Genomic DNA, 22,288 nt, shown 5'->3' with positions numbered 1-22,288 from the left:
CGTACGGAACGCCAACAATAACAATAGGTGCCTAAGCACCTTCGGTGCTTGGCCCCTAATGAGACTAGAGGAGATGTTATTGCAGAGGAGATGAGGTAGAAAAAATAAGAAATGAGAGGAGAAGAGATGAGATGCAGGGAGAGGAGAAGAGACAAGATGGGATGCAGTGAGAGGGGAAGAGATGAGATGGAGCGAGAGGAGAGGAAAAGAGATGGAGTGAAAAGAGAGGAAATGAGATGCAGTGAGAGGAGAGGACACAAGATGAGATGCAGTGAGAGGAGAAGAGACAAGATGAGATGAAGTGAGAGGAGAAGAGACAAGATGAGATGCAGTGAGAGGAGAAGAGACAAGATGAGATGAAGTGAGAGGAGAAGAGACAAGATGAGATGCAGTGAGAGGAGAAGAGACAAGTTGAGATGAAGTGAGAGGAGAAGAGACAAGATGAGATGCAGTGAGAGGAGAAGAGACAAGATGAGATGAAGTGAGAGGAGAAGAGACAAGATGAGATGCAGTGAGAGGAGAAGAGACAAGATGAGATGCAGTGAGAAAAAAAATGAGAAGAGATGAGATGCAGTGAGAGGAGAAGAGATGAGCTGCAGTAAATGAAGATGAGATACAGTGAGAAAAAGGAGATGAGATGAGATGCAGTGAGAGAAAAGGAGAAGAGATGAGATGCAGTAAATGAAGATGAGATACAGTGAGAAAAAGGAGATGAGATGAGATGCAGTGAGAGAAAAGGAGAAGAGATGAGATGCAGTGAGAGGAGATGAGATGAGATGCAGTGAGACGAGAAGAGATGAGATGCAGTAAATGAAGATGAGATGCAGTGAGAAAAAATGAGATGAGATGAGATGCAGTGAGATAAAAGGAGAAGAGATGAGATGCAGTGAGAAGAGAAGAGATGAGATGCAGTGAGAAGAGATGTGATGCAGTGAGAAGAGAGGAGAAGAAATGAGATGCAGTAAGATAAAAGAAGATGAGATGCAGTAAGTGAAAAGGAGAAGAGATAAGAGGAGATGCAGTGAGAGAAAAGATGAGATGCAGTGAGAAGAGAGGACAAGAAATGAGATGCACTGAGAGGAGAAGAGATGAGCTGCAGTAAATGAAGATGAGATGCAGTGAGACGAGAAGAGATGAGATGCAGTGAGAAAAAAAATGAGAAGAGATGAGATGCAGTGAGAGGAGAAGAGATGAGCTGCAGTAAATGAAGATGAGATACAGTGAGAAAAAAAGGAGATGAGATGAGATGCAGTGAGAGAAAAGGAGAAGAGATGAGATGCAGTAAATGAAGATGAGATACAGTGAGAAAAAAAGGAGATGAGATGAGATGCAGTGAGAGAAATGGAGAAGAGATGAGATGCAGTGAGAGGAGAAGATGAGCTGCAGTAAATGAAGATGAGATGCAGTGAGAAAAAATGAGATGAGATGAGATGCAGTGAGAGAAAAGGAGAAGAGATGAGATGCAGTGAGAAGAGATGTGATGCAGTGAGAAGAGAGGAGAAGAAATGAGATGCAGTAAGATAAAAGAAGATGAGATGCAGTAAGTGAAAAGGAGAAGAGATAAGAGGAGATGCAGTGAGAGAAAAGATGAGATGCAGTGAGAAGAGAGGACAAGAAATGAGATGCACTGAGAGGAGAAGAGATGAGCTGCAGTAAATGAAGATGAGATGCAGTGAGAAAAAAGGAGATGAGATGAGATGCAGTGAGAGAAAAGGAGAAATGATGAGATGCAGTGAGAAGAGATAAGATGAGATGCAGTGAGAGAAAATGAGAAGATATGAGATGCAGTAAGTGAAGATGAGATGCAGTGAGAAAAGGAGAAGAGATGAGATGCAGTGAGAAAAAATGAGAAGAGATGAGATACAGTGAGAGGAAAAGAGATGATATGAGATGCAATGAGATGAGATGCAGTGAGAGGAGAAGAGATGAGATGCAGTAAATGAAGATGAGATGCAGTGAGAAAAAAGGAGATGAGATGCAGTGAGAGGAGAAGAGATGAGATGCAGTAAATGAAGATGTGATGCAATGAGAGAAAAGGAGAAGAGATGAGATACAGTAAGAGGAGAAGAAATGAGATGCAGTGAGAAGAGATGAGATGCAGTCAGAGAAAAGGAGAAGAGATGAGATGCAGTAAGTGAAGATGAGATGCAGTGAGAAAAGATGAGAGGAAATGAGATGCAGTGAGATAAAAGAAGAAGAGATGAGATGCAGTGAGAAGAGATGAGATGCAGTGAGAAGAGAGGAGAATAAATGAGATGCAGTGAGATAAAAGAAGAAGAGATGAGATGCAGTGAGAGGAGAAGAGATGAGATGGAGTAAGAGAAATGGAGAAGAGATGAGATGCAGTCCTAAAGAGAAAATATGAGATGCAGTGAGAGGAGAAGAGATAAGATGCAGTAAATGAAGATGAGATGCAGTGAGAAAAAAGGAGATGAGATGAGATGCAGTGAGAGGAGAAGAGATAAAATGAGATGCAATGAGAAAAAATGAGAAGAGATAAGATGCAGTGAGAGAAAAGGAGAAGAGATGAGATGCAGTGAGATAAAAGAAGAAGAGATGAGATGAAGTGAGAAGAGAGGAGAAGAAATTAGATTCAGTGAGATAAAAGAAGAAGAGATGAGATGCAGTAAGAGAAATGGAGAAGAGATTAGATGCAGTCAGTAAGAGAAAAGATGAGATGCAGTGAGAGAAAAGAAGAGCTGAGATGCAGTGTGTGAAAAGGAGAAGAGATGAGATGCAGTAAGAGGAGAAGAGATGAGATGCAGTGAGAAGAGAGGAGAAGAAATGAGATGCAGTGAGATAAAAGAAGAAGAGATGAGATGCAGTGAGAGGAGAAGAGATGAGATGCAGTGTGTGAAAAGGAGAATAGATGAGATGCAGTAAGAGAAAAGATGAGATACAGTGAGAGAATAGATGAGATGCAGAGAGGAGAGGGGAAGGGACTAAAGGTGACAAGCAGAGAGAAAAACAGTTTAGATGAGACTAGAGGAGAAGCAGAGTATTCCTGTTGTGGAAGCAGAGTATTCTTTTCTGTTCACATGTTTGTGTGATTCAGTGTCACACTGCTGTCCAGAACAACAGAGCATGACTTTACAAAACAGACTGGGAAAGTGAGAGAGATTAGATGTCCCTCTAAATTCTTTTGCCTCTATTTACCTACATTGCTGCTTGAAAGTTTGTGAACTTGCAGAATCTGTGAAAATGTGAATAATTTTAACAAAATAAGAGAGATCATACAAAACGCATGTCATTTTTTATTAATATTGTCCTGAATAAGATATTTTACATAAAAATGTTAACATATGGTCCACAAGACAACAAAATAGCTGAATTTATAAAAATGACTCCATTGATAAGTTTGTAAACCCTTGATTCTTAATACTGTGTGTGGTTACCTGGATGATCTGTTTTTTTTTTTGTTTGTTTTTGTTTTTTTTTTTGTGATGGTTGTTCATGAGTTCTTGTTTGTCCTGAACAGTTAAACTGCCCAAATATTCTTCAAAAAAAATCCTCCAGGTCCCAAAAATTCTTCAGTTTTCCAGCATCTTTTGCATATTTGAACCATTTCCAGCAGTGACTGTGTGATTTTGAGATCTGTCTTTTCACACTGAGGACATTTAAGGGATTCAAACACAACTATTAAAAAAGGTTCAAATATGATGCTCCAGAAGGAAACACAATGCATTAAGAGTCAGGGGTGAAAACCTTTTGAATTTGAAGATAAAGGAATATTGTACTTAATTTGTCTTCTGGCAAACATTTAAGTGTCTTCTGTTGCTTCCAAAAGGCAGTACTAAATGAAAAAAAAAAAAAAAAGATATTTAAACAAAATAAGAAAAATTTGGACATCTTTATCCTGTTCAAAAGTTTTCACCCCTGAATATTAATGCATCGTGTTTCCTTCTGGAGCATCAGTGAATGTTTGAACCTTTTTTAATAGTTGAGTTTGAGTCCCTCAGTTGTCCTCAGTATTAAAAGATGGATCTCAAAATCATACAGTCACTGCTGGAAAGGATTCAAATATGCAAAAGATACTGGAAATCTGAAGAATTTTCGGGACCTGGAGGATTTTTATGAAGAATATTGGGTATTTTAACTGCTCAGGTCAAACAAGGGACTCATGAACAGCCATTACAAAACAAAAAACAGTCATAGGCTAGATCATTCAGGTAACCACACAAGTATTAAGAATCAAGGATTCACAAACCTTTGAGCAGGTTGTTTTTATAAATTGAGCCATTTTTTTTTTTTGTCTTGTGGACCATGAAAACATTTTTTTATGTAAAATATCTTACTCAGGACAGTACTAAATAAAAAAATAACATGCATATTGTATGATCCCTCTTATTTTCGCTAAAATTATTCACATTTTCACAGATTCTGCGAGGGGTTCACAAACTTTCAAGCAGCACTGTACATCCACACAGACATTACATAAAGCAATCAGCTGACAATGGCAACAGCAATATAATGAAATAAATTATTAAATTTTACAATTAGTAAGTCATATTGTTTATTTTTAATGTATGATTGTAGAGCACACAGGTCAGTGTTCTGTAGTTTTGATAGTGCTTTATAAAACAAACAAACAAAACAATTAATCCAATCAGAATTTAAAGCTATGAAGCTCTCTATTTTTAAAGTAGTTTGTCTAAATAAACAGCATCCATGAATAAGAATGCAAGACAGAAAACAAGACAATTTTTCACAACTAAATTAATAACATATTTACATTTATGTCTATTCATTTAGCAGAAGCTTTTATCTAAAGTGACTTACAAATTAGTTGACCAGGACAGTACAGGCTAGAACTGATGTGAAAGTGCAAAACATTCATTATTTCAGTGCTCACAGATTCAAAACACTCACAGCTCGGTGTTAAAGCAATAAGCCATGAAAGGCCATGTGTTAAAGCACTTTTAGTATACAATTAAAGAGTGCTGCTTGGCATGACACACCACAACAAAATTATTTTATAAATCAGTCATTTGATTTGTTCTCCAAAACAAACATCTAAACATATTTAAGCACATAGCACAATATAATAATTCTTGTTTTTTGAAATTATGTTTTTCTTACCACATTGACAAATGGCATAAACATCACTAATTTGGTTAGATTTATGTTTAAAAAAAATCAACAACAAACAATATCAAAACAAAACAATAGGCTATGTAAGAAACAGCCTATTGCTTCACTATTTACACAGTGGGTGCTGCTAGGTAAGAAAACTGTGAAAACAAACTATGAGCAAATATTTCTCATGCTGCCCATCTAAACAAGTAAAAATTCTGAAAGATGCTGATGAAATGTTTAAAATTATAGCTTTTAAATAGATTAAATGCCTTTAGTTACTAATTTTATCCTCAGAATTTGCAAAAAACTTCCACTTGATCTTGATTGTATTTGCCATCAGATTAAAAAGAAAATAAGCACCTGAAAAAGCTTTTTATTTATGCTAAAACTGATATTAATCACAGCAAACAATTCTACCACTAAGTTATATACTTCATTAAACTAACTATGCATTGTTTACAAGCTCCTCACATTATTTTGAATTTAACTAATGTACAGTCACTGGTGTGCATTTATCAGTTACAGTGCAATGGCATTGAAAGTGGCTCATTTAATCCGTGTTTTATCTTTATAAGTAAACTCAGATATGTTCATATATGTGATGCGCAGCAGACGGGCAGTAGTGAGTGTTCAGTGAGCTCTTTATAGAACCGTAGATCTCTCTACTCACTTCAAACAGTGTGTTCTGTTTTCCCTGAGGCCTCAGAGAAGAGACAAGCCTTTGATACAGAAAACGACTATGCTGCGGTCACACACACACCTGATACCCTGCTGGTACAAAAGGGACCGTTAAGAAAAATACAAATCAAGTGATAACCAGACTAAATGATCAACACACACAGTTGACCCCAATCAGACAGAAGACTGAAACAACTAACACTGCACACAGTGTGTGTGAGTGTAAGCTCTGTGTGATACGAATATGATACTTAAAGGTGAGTATTTCAGCACCATGTTGTAACAAATTAAATTGTCTAAAAAAGAACAGACTGATCAATAAATAAAGGAACCTAAAGGAACAGTTTAAACTTCTTCCCTTAAAAGAAGATGTAAGGCAATCTTGTTCTGTAAAATACATGGTCAGTATATATCAGAAGTGGTCCAAGGAAGGAACAGTGGAGAACCGGCGACAGGGTCATGGGCGGCCAAGGCTCAATGATGCACGTGGGGAGCGAATGCTGGCCCGTGTGGACCGATCCAACAGACGAGCTACTGTAGCTCAGATTGCTCAAGAAGTTCATGCTGGTTCTGATAGAACGGTGTCAGAATACACAGTGCATCGCCGTTTGTTGTGTTTGGGGCTGCATAACCGCAGACCAGTCAGGGTGCCCATGCTGACCCCTGTCCACCGCTGAAAGTGCCAACACTGGACCATGGAGCAATGGAAGAAGGTGGCCTGATCTGATGAATCATGTTTTCTCTTACATCACGTGGATGGCCGGGTACATGTGCGTTGCTTACCTGGGAAACACATGGCACCATGATGCACTATGGGAAGAAGGCAAGCCGGCGGAGGCAATGTGATACTTTGGGCAATGTTCTGCTGGGAAACCTTGGGTCCTGCCATCTATGTGGATGTTACTTTAACACGCACACGTACCACCTACCTAAGCATTGTTGCAGACCATGTACAGCTTTTCATGGAAACAGTATTCCCTGGTGGCTGTGGCCTCTTTCAGCAGGATAATGTACCCTGCTACAAAGCAAAAATGGTTCAGGAATGGTTTGAGGAGCACAACAACGAGTTTGAGGTGTTGACTTGGCCTACAAATTCCCCGGTCCCCAGATTCCTCAATCCAAATGGGCATATGTGGGATGTGCTGAAAAAACAAGTCTGATCCATGGAGGCCCCATGTTTTGTTTTTTTGTTTTGTTTTATGTGGGGAAAAAACACCATATATAGACAAGCTAAGAACTGTTTGTGAATGTTTATTGCTTTTTATGAATAATAATAAAAAAAAAAAAAAAAAATCAAGGCTTCATGTCAAGGTTATTTCAGTAGTATGGAAAACAAAATGGTTATTCAAACTGGGAATAAATTATATAAAGAAAGCAAGCGAACAACACTGAACTGGTCCATGACTTCAGTATAATTATGCATTTTTAAGTTATGCATTTTTGCAAAATCTTGTTGTTTATGATGATGAGAGATTTAGAATTCAGCCAGTGAGCGCATGCATTGAACAACTTCAGCGTTCTCCGGGGTGACGAATCAAAACACCTCTGATTGGACATTGCATTCATAAGCACAACAGAAACGCATGCGATTGGTAAATGCTCAATGCTGCAAACAAGCAAATCTAATGCCGCAATCAATACTTTTCATTCATTTCACTTTATTCGTGACAGCCATAACAGATTTAGCTTGAATTTGGGGGGCATTTTTGTTCATTTTGGTGGCATTTTTGCCCCAAGCCCCCATTAATTTCTGACCATGCTCTAATAGCTAATAAAATATTAGATGAATAAAATATTATATTTAATAAAAAAGAAATAATATTAATAAAGATAAATTAAAAAAAATGTTTAATAAAACAATGTAAAACATTTTTATATGTGCAATGTGCATATTAAAAGTTTTATTAATGACTGTTTTTTCCCCACTTTCATTGTTAGGAAAAGAGCCTCTTGCTAAACTTCTCCTTTCATGTTCCATGGCAGACAGGTTTGGAACAGCATGAGAGTGAAAAACTTCTGACAGAATTTTCATATTTGGGTGAACTATTCATTTAATTGATGTGGTAGCTCCAGAGCAAAATCCACCCAATTGTACTGGCAGTCCAAACAGGATGGCTAATGAAGGAGTTTTCTGCAGTAAAGCAGACTTTTTGTACAGCAGGTGTTAGAGAATAGTAGTGCCGCAGGTCAACACAAGTCCACTCTGACTCTGAAAGTGAAAACCTCTTCTCCCTATAGTTCACATTTACACTTATGAGTGTGACGACATGCTGTATGTGTGTTGAAAAACACACACCGCAAGCACAGAGATGCTATTGTGTCTCCACACCCAAAAGCAGCTGTGCCGCTGGCCTGTCCTCCAGATTCCAGTCAGGGATATTTACGGGGAATAAGATGCATTTATTAAGCTCTAACGGGAGGGGCAACACAAGAGAGAATACGTTGCTAATAATGGTTTTGAGCTACACCAAATGTGTGGAAACACCTTCCCTGATAGTTTTCTAGAAAGTGTCAGTGACAACATCACACCTCTAGATCACCTCAAGCCTCAGGACTGACACGTTACACTTTTGTATACACACATTAAGTCAATCTTACCTTAGAGTGTGAGAGAGTCTACAGTATATGTATATGAGGCAGACTAAATCGTCTGACAGCATGCTCTTGTGCACTCCATTTTACTATCACTTCAAAAGAAACCAAAGAAAAGGTAAAGAATGACTGAAAGTGCAAAAGAAGGTATAAATGAACGAAAAAGGAAGTTAGAAGGAAACTGCAAAAGAAATTAAAATAGAAAATTAAATAGAAATCGATATAGAAAAAAGCTAAATAAAGAATAAATAGCAAAAAACATAGTTAATGAAATAGAGCAAAAGAAATTAAGATAAAATGAAAAACTGAAAGAAAAAGAGCTAAAGAAAGAGCAAAATAGATAGAGACCAAAAGAAATATACACTGATCAGGCATAACATTATGACCAGAGTTGGGTATAACGCGTTACAAATTACTTTTCCTGATAATGCAGTAATGTAATGCATTACATTTTAAATTTATGTAATTTGATTAGTTACTAAAATTACGTCACTTGCATTACAAGAAAAAAAAAAAATTAGGTAAAGTGCATGAAATCATGTTTGGCGTGGATGCGTCATTATGAATCACCGGAGAACATTTTTTCCTGTCTTTAATGCAGTTACATACATACATAAACACAGTTAAGCTACCACACACATACATGCTACACGCAAGGAATGTTTAAGCTGTGTCCGAAACCACTCACTCGTTATCCAATTCACTAATCCCTATATGTCATTTGAGTGCACTGTATCTGCAAAGAGTGAACGAAATGAAGTGAGTAAATTCCGAAGCTGACGTAGCCTATAACTAGGCCTACTTTTATCCTACATGTTATTTTATAAAATAATATTAATAACAATCTTAATGACTTTATTTTGTAATCATACATACCATACCTGCCAGCTTTGTAGTTTAATCGATTGTATGGTTTGTCATGCTTAATATGTGTTCATAATCATTAAATATTATTAAAAAAAAACTGCAAACAAAAATAAACATTAACAAGTGTACAATATTTCATATATTTATAAGTTATTTTTAGTTTGTTAGAATCTCACGCTCACAGATGACGTGGTCGTTGAGAGCCCTCAGGCGACTGTTAAGATTGCATTTGAATGAATAAGCTACCTATAGCTGATTAACGAATATTTTTAAGTCAAGTTGCTGTTTTCATACTTCTGTAATATTTTTCAGTCAATATTAAATTACAGAATGAAATTAAATTATGAGTTTCAGTTTGTGGTGTATTTTTGTAGGTTTCAAAGTAACTTGAATGTAAAGTAATTAGTAATCTGATTACTTTTTACATGCAGTAATCAGTAATGTAATCAAATTACAATTTTAATGTAGTAATTTGTAGTGGATTACTTTTTTGAGTAACTTACCCAACAATAATTATGACCACTGATAGGTGAAGTTAATACTGATTATCTCTTCATCACGGCACCTGTTAATGGGTGGAATATACACTATATTTTGCTAAAAGTATTGGGACACCCCTCCAAATCATTGAATTCAGGTATTCCAATCACTTCCATGGCCACAGGTGTATAAAATCAAGCACCTAGGCATCTGCTTCTACAAACATTTGTGAAAGAATGGGTCACTCTCTGGAGCTCAGTGAATTCAAGCATGGTACCGTGATAGGTTGCCACCTGTGCAAGAAGTCCATTCGTGAAATTGACAAATAATGCTTCTCTGTCTGGCAATCCGATGGATGAGTCTGGGTTTGGCGGTTGCCAGGAGAACGGTACTTGCCTGACTGCATTGTGCCAAGTGTAAAGTTTGGTGGAGGGGGATTATGGTGTGGGGTTGTTTTTCAGGGGTTGGGCTTGACCCCTTAGTTCCAGTGAAAGGAACTCTTAATGCATACCAAGACATTTTGGACAATTTCATGCTCCCAACTTTGTGGGAACAGTTTGGGGATTGCCCCTTCCTGTTCCAACATAACTGCGCACCAGTGCACAAAGCAAGGTCCATAAAGACATGGATGAGCGAGTTTGGTGTGGAGGAACTTGACTGGCCTGCACAGGGTCCTGACCTCAACGTGATAGAACACCTTTGGGATGAATTGGAGCCTGCGAGCCAGGCCTTCTCACCAACATCACTGCCTGACCTCACAAATGCGCTTGAAGAAGAATCATCAAAAATTCCCATAAACACACTCCTAAACCTTGTGGAAAGCCTTCCCAGAAGAGTTGAAGCTGTAGTAGCTGCAAAGGGTGGGCCAACTCCATATTAAACCCTACAGATTAAGAATGGGATGTCATTAAAGTTAATGTGCACATAAAGGCAGGTAATATAGTGTATTAGGCAGCAAGTGAACATTTCGTCCTCAAAGTTGATGTGTTAGAAGCAGGAAAAATGGGCAAGCATAATGATTTGAGCGAGTTTGACAAGGGACAACTTGTGATGGCTAGATGACTGGGTCAAAGCATCTCCAAAACTGCAGCTCTTCTGGGGTGTTCCTGGCCTGCAGTGGTCAGTATATATCAAAAGTCGTCCAACGAAGGAACAGTGGTGAACCGGCAACAGGGTCATGGGTGGCCAACGCTCACTGATGCACGTGGGCAGTGAAGGCTGGCACATGTGGTCCGATCCAAAAGACGAGCTACTGTAGCTCAAATTGCTCAAGAAGTTAATGCTGGTTCTGATAGAAAGTTGTCAGAATACACCACACCTCACAACTTACAGGACTTAAAGGATCTGCTGCTAACATCTTGGTGCCAGATACCACAGCACACCTTCAGGGCTCTAGTGGAGTCCATGCCTCCACGGGTCAGGGCTGTTTTGGCAGCAAAAATGGGACCAACACAATATTAGGAAGGTGGTCATAATGTTATGCCTGATAGGTATATAGCAAAATAAAATCCAAAAGAAAGAAATTTTGAATGAAAGAGCAAAAGAATTAATGAAAGAGCAAAAGAAAATGTGCAAAAGAAAGAGTGGAAGAAAGAGCAAAAGAAAAAGCAAAAGAAAAAGAGAGTGAAAGAAAGAAAGAAAGAAAGAAAGAAAGAAAGAAAGAAAGAAAGAAAGAAAGAAAGAAAGAAAGAAAGAAAGAAAGAAAGAAAGAAAGAAAGAAAGAAAGAAAGAAAGGCCATGTTTCAGAGGGACAGTGGCAGAGGCTGGACAGACTGTTGCCACACAGCACCTCAGGGGATTCTGGGAAAATCATCTTTTATTCTCAAAGTCTTTCAGTGTCCGTCCTGCTATTAGCATGACAAAAACAGCACTTTGCCATCCAGAATGCCCTGTTTTCTGAACCTCTGCTCTTTTCAACTCTCTAGTTCTCTCTGTCACTCTCTCAGTTTCTTTAACCACATACTTCTCCATTCAAACCTCCAAAGTACACAGGATCAATATATCCATTCTCTCTCTGCGCTGAGACTGGAACACAGCAGATTCCTCTGGTGGTTTTTAGTATTCATAATCAGAATAGGAAATCAAAAATTTCTGTTGAGAAATTCTCTCACCATCTGGGAAAAAGAAATTCATAACTTTATCAGGGTGAAACAGGGGTGAATATGAGAGAGAGACACACAATAATCGGTATGTTCTTCCCTTATCAGTAATTTTCCATAAATTATTTCATTTCTGTTAGATTAAAGGCAAGTTGGAAATAAGTGATCTGATGGCTATCAGATATTACAAATATCAGTTGAAATGGAACAAAGCAGTCAAACCCAAAACAGTAAAATGGACCTTACCTTATCATTACTTGCAGCTGCATTTTAACGAAATAATATCATTTTCCATTGTACATGTAATGTTTACTATATGTATGTTTCTTATTCAAGAGAATTTTATTATTATAATTATTATTATTAAGGAAACTTTATAGTATTTTGTCAAATTAATGCTTCACCTTAACAAAGAATGTTAATAATGTACTAATAAACATAACTGGAGCTGCTTCTATCTTAGCAACACTGCATTACTAAATTATAAATCAATTTACAGCTTTAATAGCTTTGATGAACTGTATTATTTTCATTATAATATCAAACTGAACACAAATATGCATGTTTTAAAGCCGTTGTGTATATATGTGTGTATTAGTCCATGATGTTCTCACACTTTTTACTGTTTACTGATGCCACCGGTTCACAAGGCAATCAGATGACTACTCTGCTAGGTCAGTCTGTACAGATTCAATCTACAGCCCCTGCCAGTTCTCATTTCTTCTCTTTAATCCTTTACTTCCCATCAGAATCAGCCTTACTTCCACATGTGACATGTAAAACCCCCTTCCTCCACAGTCAAAGCTGTACTGTGTGCCATTAATTAAGTTAAAGTTTCATCTGTTTGTTAATTTTGAAGAACATCAGGATCACTTTGATGAGCTGTTTAATTCACATCTGAAAAAGACCCATCTGCCCTTGTTTTCTCTGCCACACCGTTAATGCATGAGTGCTCCATCACAGAAACACAGCACAGAAAATCACAACACAACAACAGGAAGAAGTTTCTGAAGACATCAGCACATTTCTTCAGACTGCCTACAGCGGGCCGACAACAATGTCCTATGCGATTATCATTGGAAAAATTTTGATTTCTTGTCTTATAAAAGTTGTGTATAATATATATATATATACATATATATTGTTATACACACACACACAAAACAAAATTAATCCACTTCATCTTCAGCGGCTCATTTTGGGAGTAAATTGGAGTAATACATCCAGCTACAGAACAGCTAAAACGCTTGGGAGACATTCTTGTCAGTGCAGCAATGGCGGACTGTGTACAACTCGCTGTGAACTCGCTAAAGGCGGTTCTATGTTAAAACGGCAGTGTCTTTCAACATTTGTAGGCGGGGCCTTTGGATAATGTGACGTCACATTAGCACCATGGCTGATAACAGGTTGATGGGAGACACTGTGGATTAAAAAAAATAAGGAGTGGGTGGATATTTATCACTATTGGGTGGTTGTGTACACACACTGCCAACTCACATTTACAGTCGTGCTCATAAGTTTACATACCCCTTGCAGAATCTGCAAAATGTTAATTATTTTAACAAAATAAGAGGGATCATGCAAAATGTGTTATTTTTTATTTAGCACTGTGCTGAATAAGTTATTTTGCATAAAAGTTGTTTACATATAGTAAAAAAAATAGCAGAATTTATAAAAATGACCCATTCAAAAATGTATATACCCTTGATACTGTGTGTGGTTACCTGAGTGATCCACAACTTTTTTTTTATGTTTTGTGATGGTTGTTCATGAGTCTCTTGTTTGTCCTAAATGGTTTTCTTCAGATTTCCAGTATCTTTTGCATATTTGAATCCTTTCCAGCAGTGACTGAATAATTTTGAAATCCATCTTTTCACACTGAGGATGACTGAGAGAGTCAAACACAACTATTAAAAAAGGTTCAAACATTCACTGATGCTCCAGAAGAAAACACGATGCATTAAAGGGATAGTTCACCCAAAAATGAAAATGTTATGTTTATCTGCTTTCCCCCAGTGCATCCAAGATGTAGAGGACTTTTTTTCTAACAGGAAGCTGAACGAAGTTGGACATAGTGGTGTATTAGAGGTAAAAATTATATAAATAATGTTCGGTTTCTCACACAAACCGATCGTTTCGTGTCTTAGGACATTAATGTGACGTCACAAGCCGCAGGTTTTAATTTTGATTTGTCTAAGCAAGTTTTATTTACTGTTATAAGTTCCCATCTACTGCTATTATTTGACTGACATACGGCAGCGGTTGCAGTTAAAAATCATAATTTGCGTTCGACTGAAGAAAAAAAGTCACCTACATCTTGGATGCACTGGGGGTAAGCAGATAAACATCAAATTTTCATTTTTGGGTGAACTATCCCTTTAAGAACCGGGGGCTGAAGAATTTGCAGGACCTGGAGATTTTTCTGAAGAATGTTGGGCAGTTTAACTGTTCAGGACAAACAAGAGACTCATGAACAATCATCACAAATCATAATGGATCATCCAGGTAACCACACACAGTATTAAGAATCAAGGGTATGTACATTTTTAACGGGTCATTTTTATGAATTCAGCTATTTTTTGACTATATGTAAACATCTTTTATGCAAAATATCTTATTCAGGAAAGTGCTAAATAAATAACACATTTTGCATGATCCCTCTTATTTTGTTAAAATAATTAACATTTTGCAGATTCTGCAAGGGGTATGTTAACTTTTGAGCACGACTGTATGTCCAAACATAATAGGTATAATAGGCTTTTTTTCCCCCTTTTTTTCTTCTTCTTCTTCTTCTTCTTCTTCTTCTTCTTTTTTTTTTTTTTTGGAATACAAAATAATACAAAAGATATTTTAAAATTAAATAGTTCAAAACATCTTCTTTGGTGTTTCACAGAAGAAAGAAATGCAAACAGGTTTAAAATGACATGAGGGCAAGTACATGATGACAGAATTATTATTGGGTGAACTATCACTTCAAGATATGGCAGATATTTGCAGTACATCACCAAATCATAATATTCCTTACCATGTTGAAGAGCTCAAGTCTGTTTTTAACATCCATAAGCACAGGATCAGCACTTCTGACCCTTACTTCTGGATTCTGTCTTTGAGCACGAACTCCATTGCCCACCACTCTTGCAGTATAACTGAGAGAAAGGAGAGAAAAAGACAAAAACATTAAGAGATGGTCAGCTGTTATTTGCACCATGAAGACCCAGCAGAAATCAACCTTTGGTTGAGGTCCCTTGGAAGCTTAAATCTTCAATCTACTGTTTGGCTTTACCGTAATATGGACGGCACTCTGTCCTGACAGCTTAGGAGATCAATATGGCTTGGACTTCTAGATCCCCTGACAGAAATGATGCATTATGAAGTCTAATTGTTGGTGTGTTTGCTGTCGGAGGTGTCGGTTGGAAGTATGTGAGGGTATTGATGAGAGACTGCTTTGGAATAATAAAAAGAGAAGAAAGGCCATAAAAGTTAGAAATCAGGCTAATAAGAGTCTTGTAAGAGGCCATAGCGATATGTGTCTGAACTGCTTAAAGGTGCAGTTTGTAATATTGACAGCTAATTGTTGAAATGGGTACTGCAGTCCAAATTCAAAATATTTGAGAGGGTTGTTTCTCCCGCCCCATCCTCCTCAGACTCGACGCTCACACAGGTTGCCAGATCGAGGATACGCAACAGAGACAAGCGCAATTGACAATGGAAGGTGACGAACCTTACATTGTAAGTTGATGAGTTGGTTTCTCCACGTTTTAATATGCCTCTGGACATAGGTTGGGTAGAATATGCGATCTCTGACATATAGTTTGTTTTCTGGCTTCCGTGGCTACAATACACTGCATTTTACGCCAATTGGTAACCCCTGGTATCGAAATACTATTGGGTAAATTGGCAGCAGGTAGGATTACACAGACCAAAGCAAAAACACAATCAGACATAGAACGCACATTTCAAAGTAGAATAACTGCCTGTAGTATTGTTTTTCAAAGAAACAAGTATGTGTACTAAGCATGTTTTGAATCTGCTCAGAAGAACGTCGGGTTGCACCAATCTCAAATTGTAAATATCCAACATGTTGAATGTTTACGATCGGAAATCTAATCGTGTTGGGGGAATGCCGAGGACATACATGCAGATCTGTAGATTATCACGTGGAATGAAACGATACCTAATCAGAAAGCGAGCTGACGGAAGATGGAAGCATAGCACGACTTCATCCAAATCTTTTATTTCCCCCAAAAAATTTCTGTAAAAAGCAGTCCAAACACTATTATTGCCATTTCTTCTTGCAAGATTTCCTGTGTTCACAGTCAGTATTTGGTTGTTTTTGAATGGTATCGGTTAGTGTCTGTGGTCACATCGCGGCACTCCACACACTATAGTAACAATACTGTTAGATTGTTTTTTTATCGTCATGTTTGTGGTCTCTCACAATTAGAAAATCTTGATAAGATTTTAAAAACTGTTAGTGTGGGCCAGCCTTTACATACTACAGAAACAAAGAAAGGCGAAAAGAAAGTCTGACAGTCTGGAAGGAAAGTGAGATGCAATATACAAAATGACTTAGTCAGACATATGAATAATACAGAGATTGAGACTGAGAGAAAGGGAAAAAGATAGCGTGTTACAGTAACAGGAAAAGGTTTGACAATACATGATTAAGGTGAGATTTGTTGTTCCTGAAGGTCAATTTGTTTTCTCAATTTTGTTGTGTTTATTTTGTTATTGAGAGGAAAGTGTGCGGTCCATAATAACATATCCATCTAAACTCCGCTCTCAGCAGAGAGGGCATCGTCGAATGTTCGCTAAGAGTATATCGGTGGTCACGTATTTTGAACTTCATTTTATCCCTAAGCGAAGAGCCAAAAAGAACTTCGTTGTGAGTATATCAGGGCCTTAAGGGTTTGTGTTGAGGTTGAGATGCATTGTTCTTGAGGGTTTGCTTCGATGGACGTTGTTCCCGAGTGTCTGTGTTGAAGAACTTTGTTCTTGAGGGTTTCTGTTGAGGCACATTGATCCTGAGGGCTTGCGTTGAGGTATGTTGCTCCTGAGGATTTGCGTTAAAGCACATTCTGAGTCAGCATGATCAGTTCTGAAGTAAATTGAAGCTGAAGCTGCATGTTATCAATTGGGCAGTTGTGTTTGGAGACCAGACTGAAGGATAAACTGAAGTGCTGAGTGAGCAGATACACTTATTCCTGGCACCTCTGGGTTCTGGAGAAGTAGCTACTGCACTAATGAACTGTCCATTCAGGACTCAATTACTGCAATGGACAATCCATGGGGTGAAAGGATTAGTAGAAGAGAGGGGAAGTGTTTGGCCAAAGGTGGAGAGGAAAGTTTGAGTGACAGAAAAAGAGGAATTATCAATTCATAATGGAAAGTTCACTGCTTTCCCAACAGCAAAGTCCTAAACACCTGCACGCACACACAGAAGCCATGTAATTACAAGCACAGTACACCTCTTTCTCACTCTCTCATTATCATGCTGTTACAAAAAAAATTGCCAATATTATTTCTGAAAGCGTGAATTTTCAACCCACACACTAAAAATACATTATTCATTGCCCAATTTTAAGATGTGATGAGAACACACAAACACAAATTGAAGAAATATGCATATGGGGTTGTGTGTGACTGTGAATGTTAACTGAATTTTGTGTGGGTGCTCTTATTTTCAATATTTGGTTACAGAGATAAATATGATTAAAATTATTCCTAATGCATGAAATTAACCCATGTTATGGTCCAACTCCACACAAACTAACATTAAAGTGCCTTTGCCCAAGGGCACAATTAATCATCCTTACAACTTAAAAGACGCAAATACTTCCATTAAAGAGCTATAAGCATAGCATTTACCAATGGCTTGTTAACTAATGTTGCAACAATATTTAGCTCACATTATGCACAGTGGAAGATTCTTAAGTTTAGATTTTGGTGTTTTTGGTCAAATCTTTATGTCTGTGTTAACAGTCCTACTCGACCTGCTCAAAACGGGACTTGAACCAGCGTCTCCGGCATGGGACGCAGGCACGCTAACAAGGACGCTAAAAACCACAGTCTCTACCATCAGTCGCTAGCGCGCCTCTTGAGGTCAGGGGAGTGAGGTTTACACGCGCAGCTCTTACTAGCTTGTTTCCGTTACACTTACCCCCCTAAAACTCATTCCCATCCGGGTCACGGCACCGAATGTAACCGGTCCTACTCGACCAGCTCTGAGCAGGACTCAAACCGGCATCTCCAGCATGGACACTAAAGACTGCAATTTTTTCGATAAATCTATTTCAGTTTCGATCGATTTGATTCCAACATGCATTTATTAGATAAAATTCAGCTGGTTGTCAACTATAATGTTGTATCTAATATTATACCTCTCAGACCCATGTATTGTCTCATCTAATAATTGTGTTTAACTATTCCTGTACTTTGATATGGCACCATATTGTGAAAAATATGGAAACATATTCCAGATGTGCTGATAATCTTAATATTATAAAATAAATCTATAAGTGTAGCAGCTCAGAGATATTCACAATTAAAATGCTTTGATTATGAATTCAGACATCTAAACTCATGAATTTCACCTGATTTCAGAGACAATGCAGCTAGAATTTAGACATTTACCTCATATTCCAAACACACAGCAAAATACTCTGACATACATACAGTAGACATTCAGTGACATACACAGGCAATCCTATGCTGCTTTAATACGATGTCTCAAAGAAAAAGGCTCACTTTCTCTCTCTTAATGATGGTGTACTACAAAAGCCTATAATCCCTGGGTGTGACCCAGAAGAGCAAGAATCCTAGAATCCTCCTTACTGAACACACACACACACACACACACACACACACACACACACACACACAATAAAGATTCCAACGACTACATTTGCTCTAGTCTGGACATCCTTTATTGCAGGATCATTTTGCATTACTGTAATCTACTCTCTCTCTCTCTCTCTCTCTCTCTCTCTTAGAAATCCATTCTTTTTCTCCAAAGAAAGAGTGTTAAGCTGTGGAAGAAATGACCAGCTGTGAGAGGAAATCGCAACATCACATTTCATTCAAAAGTAAAAAAATATCTGAAAACCAGAGAAAAAGAATAAAGGTAAAAGACAAAGGTAAAGTGTAATTGTGTTTTACGAGGCAATTAATTACACAGACCATGAAGCATTGCAAATAATAATAAAAAAAATAATAAAAAAAAAAAGAAAAGAAAGAAAATACATTTTAGTGACTCCAAAACTAACTAAACTAAAAATAAATATAGTCAAAAATATATTTTTGTTTTACGGTACATAAAATTTGAAGCATTTATCCCAACTGTATTGGTAAAACTTTTCAATAAGGTTCATTTGTTAACATTAGCTAACTACATTAGTTAACATGAACTAATAATGCACTTATACATCATGTTATTAATCTTTGTTAATGTTAATTTCAACATTTACTAACAAATTATTAAAATCGAGAGTTGTTAATGCACTGTGAACATGAACTCTCCATGCAACTAGATGGCGATAACACTAGATGGCCCTAAGAAATTAAATGCAGTTAAACATTTAAAATATACTAGTTAATGCATTAACTTTGGCAGCCCTAAAGAACTAAAACAACTAAATATACTGAAAAACTAAACTGAAAGTAAATAAATAAATAGAAATAAATTAACAGTCATGGAGTGAAAATTAATGAAATCTAAAGAAATGGAAAATGCATTTCAAAATAGAATTTTTAAAAAAAAATAAACGACTCAGACAGCCTTATATACATAATTATATGAATACACACAAACAATGATGCAAATAAAAACAAACTTTGAATAAAGCCACAGAAAATAAACATTAAAAACATCTCTTACAAGATGCTGTCTGGTTCCCAGCATGAAGCAAGTTAACCACAGCAAACATCCCATAATCAATGCATGCATTCCCAGAGTTCCAAGGAAACAGAGAAGATTCCAAAAGTTTTGAAAAGCATGAAAAGCATATGTAAATGCTTCTGGTTGCAAGGTATTTGTAAGAAAAAAAAAGTGAGACATGTAAAATAAAATCTAAAAATTTTGAGAATAATGTTGTAGATTCATTAACAGTCCAAAAAAATGTTTTAAAAGCCTGATGCCACAAGAATAATTTTTTAAGTTCTTATGATGCCATAGAAGAAACTTTTTTAGGTTCTATGGCTCCAGGAGTCTTCACATTTCCTTTTTTTCCTTTGCTAATCTGAAAAACCTATTACATAATTTCAAGAACCTTTTCAATCTCAAAAAAACTAAACAGCCAACTCAAGAACCCTATAAACTGATACATAGTTCTTGATAACAGAACCCAAAATCCTGCAAAGAATCATATGTTTTACCAAAAAAAAGTAAAAAGAATCCTCCCAATGTGACAGCATTTGTGTGAGAGAGGGAAGAGAAACAGAAATGAGATCTTTTGCAAACAGCAGAGCTGCTCTGTAATTAATGGGGCGACAGAGAGTGAATGAGAACCACTAGAATGTGCAAATCTGATCTGGATAAATTAGAGGTTTGGAGCACGATAAACTGGCAGAGAGGGCCGTGACACAGACATGTAAATTACAAGCTCAGAGTTCTCTAACTTTCTCAGAATACGTTGCTCTGCTGCATGTGGAACGGACAGCTCTATTGTCCTTCTTACATCTTTCTCAGAACAGAGACACAATGGAAGCCTGCCTGTACGAGGAAACACCAGACAGAAAATAGCAATCACACACTGCAGAGGATGAGCTGCTTTGACAAGATGTGTGCTTAAGAGAGGGTGTCATTCATCTGAAGTTAGATGTCAAAGCCAAGTCTTGATTGCAGGATAAAGAGTCAAAATATATCCATTCATCCATCTTAACATTTTCTATCTTTGTCTGTCTTTCTATTCATCCATCTATCCATCTCTAAACATCTAACTAAACATCTACAGTACCAAACCGTTTTTACATTTTTTTTCTCTCTCTCTCTCTCTCATATATATATATATATATCCATCTGATCATCTAACTAATGCTAACTAATGTACCGAACATCTACCAAACTATCCTATCCATCCATCCATCCATCCAACCAACCAACCGCTGGGTTAAAACAACCCAATCATTGGGTTTGTCCAATTTTATCTATCTATCTATCTATCTATCTATCTATCTATCTATCTATCTATCTATCTATCTATCTATCTATCTATCTATCTATCTATCTATCTATCTATCTATCTATCTATCTATCTATCTATCGATCTATCTATCTATCTATCTATCTATCTATCTATCTATCTATCTATCTATCTATCTATAAAAAATGTTCCATTATGACATTATCAACCATTGACAATCAAAAACCTAAGAATCAGCATGGTATTTTGTTTTAATAAATAAAATACCATGCACAAACTTTGCAATTCAACACCATGTAACTTCCTACCCAACTGAAAAGCATTTTACGTTTTCATATCAGTTTTTGTCCAAGAAAGTACAAACACAGCCTCAGGTTAAACTAAGAAAGCATCTGGCCAACATGGCAAGTCAGGTAGTTTTACCACAGAGGTGAATTATACAGGAACTCCAGATACACAGGTCATGCATCTCAGATTAATATATGATTGTGAGAATAATTATTGTTATCAAAAAAAAAAAAAAAACATTTAAAAGACTCTTTATGCCTCATTTTAATTTTTGCAGGGGAAGTGCACTGATCTCAGGCTATGGCTCACAGTTAGCTCACTGTCTGCTAATGACTCGGTTGTTGTGTTTTTTAACGTGACCATCTGGTTGTTTGGATCCAATCTCTTGTGCCATGCCCAGACTCAAGACATTTGGTGAGTTCACCTCTGGATCGTCAGTCTCTGATGAAGAAAACAGGTAAGATAACCCAACAGGATGAGGAAAAGTCAGATGTTCGAATTAAAAAATGTCTGTTTAATTCTATAAATAACACAGAGACAGACCTGCAGGCAGTGCCAAACACACATCTGCACTGAGAACGGATGCCAATCAATACAGATGGGAGACGAGCCAAATAAAACAAGATGTACAATGCTTAAAATAGACTGAGAGGTGAAGAAAAGAATCCTATAGAGATGGAAAGATCAGGGAGTGTGAGATGATGAGCAAATGGTGGAGACAAACCACAGAACAGAGCCAGAGCCAAGCTTGCTGCCCCAAGGGATGATGGGAAAGCAGACTGTGGCTGCCAGTGGCAGGGACAGATGCCCATGTGGCCAACAGCTGCATCGTGTGTGTGTGTGTGTGTGTGTGTGTGTGTGTGTGTGTGTGTGTGTGTGTGTGTGTGTGTGTGTGTGTGTGTGTGTGTGTGTGTGTGTGTGTGTGTGTGTGTGTGTGTGTGTGTGCTTTTGTTTATATTACATTGTGGGGACCAAATGTCCCCATGATGTAATATAAACCTGAGTTCACCTACATCGTGGGGACCAGCCAGCGGTCCCCACAATGTAAATGGGTTTATAAATCATATA

General features: G+C 37.4%; 1 protein-coding gene across 2 annotated transcripts in view; it reads right to left on the bottom strand.

Annotated features, from left to right (window-relative positions):
* The window catches only part of gpc5c (glypican 5c), a 170,279-nt gene that overhangs the window by 54,535 nt on the left and 93,456 nt on the right, over nucleotides 1-22,288 (bottom strand). For both annotated transcript variants that reach the window (XM_067363461.1, XM_067363462.1), the window contains one exon: nucleotides 14,818-14,938. In XM_067363461.1, the coding sequence (XP_067219562.1) occupies nucleotides 14,818-14,938 (121 nt within the window). The remainder of the gene's footprint in view (nucleotides 1-14,817; nucleotides 14,939-22,288) is intronic.

This window comes from Chanodichthys erythropterus, chromosome 16 (genome assembly GCF_024489055.1).
Source record: "Chanodichthys erythropterus isolate Z2021 chromosome 16, ASM2448905v1, whole genome shotgun sequence".
NCBI classification, from domain to species: domain Eukaryota; kingdom Metazoa; phylum Chordata; class Actinopteri; order Cypriniformes; family Xenocyprididae; genus Chanodichthys; species Chanodichthys erythropterus.
Note: the sequence above shows the minus strand (reverse complement) of the source record. Positions and strands in the feature narration are given on the sequence as shown.